Genomic DNA, 5227 nt, shown 5'->3' with positions numbered 1-5227 from the left:
TTCTAACTTGGTCAGCCGGAAAACAGTGGCTAAGTCCCTGTTCCTCAGGAAACTCCCATTTTCTGGTGATTTGGACTTTGTCTGAGCTGCATTCTTCAGGCCACTGGGTCAGCCCAGGCTCCAGACACCTGTGCTACACGAAACCAGATACCCAGGTTTTGCCCAAATCATTAAAGGCTGCTCTCTCCGGATCGGGCTGGGCCACGTGCAAGTCACACCAAACTGCCAATAAAACGGTCTCCACAATGGGAGTTTTGCTCCATGGACACTTTACAAGTAGTCTCTAGCCGCTGGCCTTTAGTGGCCTGTCCTAACTGGAAGAACTCTCCCAGGTCTGAGGCTGAGGTGCGGGTGGGGGGAGGGGACACATCCTGATGATGATGATTCTGACTACACAGGACTCAAGAGCCAGGAAGATCCTGCATCTTTGCCAGGCGGTGACCATCTATGCTTTCGCTGAGATACTGCCCCCCTTCTGCCTACGTAACTACTGCTGAAGACATGAGACGGTGGTGTTCCCTTCCCTTCTCTTAACAAAGTCAAGTGAGGCTCAGCCTTCTTCTTTGTCATTCACCTTCACTTCCACCCATGACACAAGAGAGGAGAGGGAGAAATCCATTAGGACTCTCCCGCCAAACCTCCCACGCACCAGGGTGCCAGAGTGGGGTTGGCACTAGGGTAAGGGGGATACACGTACACAGGCTGTCCAACGCCCAGCTTTCTCTGGGCCTGCCCCCCCACCCCCCAGGCCAGACACTTGCAGACAGCAGAGCCCCCTCTCCCCCTTGGCCACAGAGCACCAAGGTTCTTACTGCTTAACCCCGCTTTAAGGAAATTCTGCACCTACAAGGGGTGCCAGGGATCTGGGCAGCAGGGGGCATCTTATAATGGGAGGCTCCAAACTCCTGACACAGCAGCATTCGGAGGCCATTTTCACCATTTTAAATGTCCTGGATCCTAGCACCACAGAACCCTCTCCCAAGGTTAGCCCCCCGCTTCCCAGCCAAGGGCACTTCAGAATCTACTCACCTACCCTCTACAAGGGTGCGTCCAAACGAGTCCTAAAATGGAGCTTTTGGCCCTATAATTTTTATCTAGATCTCGTTCCCTCCAAATTAAATGTTATTTGTTCACTGTCCTGATGTATTAATTTTGCTGTTTTCCCCCTTTGGACTCGAGTCATTGATTCCTCTCCCCTCGCCCCCATCTCATGGAATAGATTCAAATTTCCCAGTGATTTAATTAATCTCACCAGCTGTGCAGCGGGCCTGCAGGACCTGCGCCTCCGTGGCTGGCTGGCTGTCGGTGTAGAAAACGGTTCCTTTTCTCTTTTTCGGGGAGGAACCTCAGGAGCCCCCGACGGCTCCCGGACCTGTGGCCAGGCGTCCAGTGACCGGCTTAAAGTGACTGCCGCCTGGGTACCCACCGCCCACTCACGCGCTCCCACCAACACATCTGAATACACACCCCACAGAGGCTCCGGTGGGGAACTGCCAGAAGCCCAAAAGCTGCGGTTTTATTACAAGATTTCTTTTCAAATGCAAAATCAAGTCGCCAACAAGCTCGACGACTCGGATTCGTCCACAACTAGCCCCCCCACCGCCCCACCTACATACACGCAAACTAACAAGCTAGTGACCTTAGCCCCAAGGTGTAACTCACAACCTCTCCCATCCTGCCCAACTTCTTTTGTAAAAACGGTTAAGAACCCCTATCCTCCCACACCACCCCCAACGCTGAAGCGCACACAGGACCGAGTCAGGTGTGGAAGTCCCTTCCCGCGTCGCCGCCTGGAGTCCCGCAGTGTCCCGGACCAGGGCGCCCGCGGCACGTCGCTGCCCCTCGCGCAGAGCCCGGGGAGGGTGTCGAGGGTCCTGGTCTCCCATCTCGGTGTCCTGCCAGCGAGGGCGGGCCGCGGAGCGCTCAGTACAGCCCCAGGATCGCGGCGCCCACGTCCTGGGAGGGCCGGCGCTCCTGCACCAGAAAGTTGATCATACTCTCCGTCTTGATGAGCAGGTTGCAGCCCAGGAAGAAAACGCCGAAGACCACGGTGAGCGACAGCACGCAGAGCACGGCGATCTGAGCCACGCGCGACAGCCACATACTTCGCTCATCGGGCACCAGCCCCGCGGGGACACCGTCGCTGGTGGACAGCGGCGCGTCCCCGGGGCAGCAGCCTAGCCACGTGGCCAGCCCGTGGCTGCGGTTCCCCAGGGCTTCCCTGCCGCCGCCGCCCAAGCCGCCCGCGGCCTCCACGCGGCTGTGGTTCAGGAAGGTCCCGTTCATAGCGCTCTGCGCCCGAAGTCTTGGCGCGCGTTCTGGGGCGCACCGCGAGGCGCACTGGCGTCCACGCGCTGCGAGACACTCGCGTCCACTTGTGCGCGGGGAGAGGCAGAAGACGAGGATGCCCGCTCCTTGACACCCTGTCCCTGCAGGAAGCGGCCGCGGGGACGGGGAGGAGCGAGCAACAGGCGATGCGGGAGACTAAGCCGGAGAGCCGAGCGCGTCCTGGTCGCCTGCCGCCGGGCTGCCCCGCCCCGCCGCTCCTCCCCCAGCAACGGCCCCGCCCCGTCTCCTCCTGCTCTCCTCCTCCCGGGCCCCAGGCCCTGCCAGAGCCCCAGACTCCCCAAAACTGGGAGGGGTAGGAGGTACCCGCAGCCGAGTCCTCGGGCCTGAGAATCGACCTCATCCGAGCAGCCGCGGGTGAGGTTTCTGAGCTGGAAAAATCTCCCGAAAGCGCCCATTCCGGAATTTGGTGCTTTTGACAGTTCCGTTCTTCCTTAAGTCAGCCCTAAATCTTTTCTCCTCCCTTTATTTAAGTCCTAGTAACTCGTCCTAGACATCAGAGGAGTAGCTGTGACCCGCACCCAGCGTTGCCTGTCCCGCGCTGCCCTTCCCCGGTATTTCTCCTTCCCCCCACTTCCACCCTGTCCCCTTTGATTTTTTTAATCTAAATTATTGGTGTGTTTTTTCCTCCTTTCCCTTTATGCAAACTATTAGATTGGTGCAAAAGTAATTGCGGTTTTAAAGGTTAAAAATCATTGCAAAAACCGCAATCACCTTTGCACTAACCTAATAGTTAGAAAGTATGAATTAGCAAAACGAAAAATGTTGAACCTCATTATCCCACTGCGCAGGGGGCGTCTGCATCACCTTAGTACAAATATCTTTCCCGACCTTTTACTGTGTCTCTCCACATACATGTACTCAAAACAGGGATGCCCTGTTCATGCATGCTCTTTTGTACCTGCTGTTTTGTAACCGTTTGCATTTAACAGTGTATCTTTTTGTAGTAATGTTAATCCCCAACAGTGATTCTGAATTGCTGGATGATTTCCTAAAACCCAGATTGCGGGGCCCAGCCCAGACTTTCTGAGTCAGTGGTGGGGGGTGGGTCCCCAGAATGTGTGTTCCTAACAAATAGCCAGGTGATTCTCCAGCTGCTCTTGCTGATGCGCTGGGAGAACCACTCAGCTGCAACATAGTGTTAAGGACAGGTTTCCACAGCACAGACCCCTACAGTGCATTTAACCAAAGTCTCTATTTTGGGATATTTGAGTTGTTTCCCCTCCAGTCCCCTTTTGTTTTTTTGCATCAGAAACAATATTACCACAAAGAGACTTGGAACAAAGTCTTAGTGCAGAAACTATAATTTTTTATTTATATTTTGAAAAATGGCCCCTAGAATCAAGAAATTATATCCTGCCAAATTGCTCTCCACAAATGTACTAGTTTACACTCCAGCCGTGTGGGAAGGGGTATTGCAGCCAATCCTGGTTATTCTCATTATTTAAAGAAAAAAAATCTTTGCCTGACTTTATGGGATTGGGGATGGTTTCTCACCTTCATTAATTTGCATTCTTTGTTGTGAAAGGAAAGCTTTTAGTAATTTTTGCAATAGTCTAAGCAAAAGACACCAGCTAGAGGCTTGGATTGCAGTGGTGGCAGTAGACGGAGAGACAGTGGAAAAAGACTTGGCAAATTGGAGTGAGGTGATTCAAGATGTCCCCAGCACTTGAGCATCTCAAAGCTATACCCCCCACCCCCGGCCACCATTAGAAGAACACTGATGTGTGTGTGTGTGTGTGTCCTGGGAAGCTATTAATATTTTCATTTTAAAGATGAAGAAACTGAGCACGTCCATAGACATGCGTTCATGTGCTTTCACACACACACGAAGATTGTCCCACCTTCCTCAGTCCGGGAAAGCAGCTGGCACAAGGGCACCCAGTTTTCTGGGCAACAATCTCCTCTGACTACCCCTCACCCGAACCAGGACAGAACAGGAGGACAACAGGTATTTGGCCCAGAATTTCATCCTCTGCTTTTGACCAGCAGATTTCTTTAGAGAAATGCCCAGTTATGTCCGTCCTTCTCCTGAAACCAACCTCTGACCTTTGATGTACCCTGGACTTGGAGTCTATGCCCTTGACTCCTTTTGGCTGAGGTCAGGCTGTCGACTGCACAGAAAAGGGAAGTGTGAATAAAAGTGGGGCAGGCGGGCCTGCCTATCTGTCTCTGCAAGAGGCTGTGAGGAGGCTGAAGCTTGGCTTTTCCTTTATGAAGCACATTTAATAATATGCTCAGTGGTTAACTATCTGCCGCCACTCAAGTCTTACACCAGCCCTTGGCTTCCACTGGGTTGTCCCCATGACACGAGGAAACAGAGGCTCAGAGTGATTATTTGACCTACACAAGACCTCACAGGTAGTTGAACAACAGAAGTAGAATTTGAACCCAGATCTGTCCTGTTCCAAAGCTGCACTCTTGATTATTCCGGTCTGCCCCCTCTCCTCCATCAAACATAAGCTGGTTTCTCTGGATACCCGGGGGAGAGGAAAATGCTGCCATTACCTGAGAGGAGGAAAGGAGAGAGAGAACTTGGGCTTGTGAAAACACACAAAGAGCACCCAAATGAAAACATGCAAAGGCTGTTTATTCAAAACTTGCTATAGCAAGGGAGTCGGCCACCATCGTATGAGTTTGGCAAACACTCAAAGGCAGTCAGAGGAGTGGGAAAGCTTTATGGTGGGAAAAAGGGAAGGCTTCAGGTGTGCCTTGATTCAGGCTGTTGGCAGGTGAAAGCTGGAGGTGGGCCAACGCGGAGCCAGGCGTCCCATGTGATTAGTTAGGGTAGCACATTTGATTTTCTCCAGGTTGTCCTATGTTGGAAGCAGGAGCAAAATTAGGGAAGCCGTCAGTTATTGATCAAGTGCTGGCCGTTTGG

General features: G+C 52.9%; 1 protein-coding gene across 1 annotated transcript; it reads right to left on the bottom strand.

Annotated features, from left to right (window-relative positions):
- Window positions 1-1478: 1478 nt before the first annotated feature.
- LOC117012809 (reprimo-like protein) lies at window positions 1479-2467 on the bottom strand. Its single transcript, XM_033089246.1, has one exon. The coding sequence runs from the start codon at window positions 2284-2286 to the stop codon at window positions 1924-1926; it is 363 nt and encodes a 120-aa protein (XP_032945137.1). The 5' UTR covers window positions 2287-2467; the 3' UTR covers window positions 1479-1923.
- Between the last annotated feature and the right edge of the window lie 2760 nt (window positions 2468-5227).

The sequence above is a fragment of the Rhinolophus ferrumequinum genome, chromosome 21 (assembly GCF_004115265.2).
Source record: "Rhinolophus ferrumequinum isolate MPI-CBG mRhiFer1 chromosome 21, mRhiFer1_v1.p, whole genome shotgun sequence".
Taxonomy (NCBI): domain Eukaryota; kingdom Metazoa; phylum Chordata; class Mammalia; order Chiroptera; family Rhinolophidae; genus Rhinolophus; species Rhinolophus ferrumequinum.
Note: the sequence above shows the minus strand (reverse complement) of the source record. Positions and strands in the feature narration are given on the sequence as shown.

Coding starts and splice junctions, on each gene's coding strand:
- LOC117012809 (XM_033089246.1), bottom strand. CDS start 2,286: ATGAACGGGACCTTCCTGAACCACAGCCGCGTGGAGGCCGCGGGCGGC.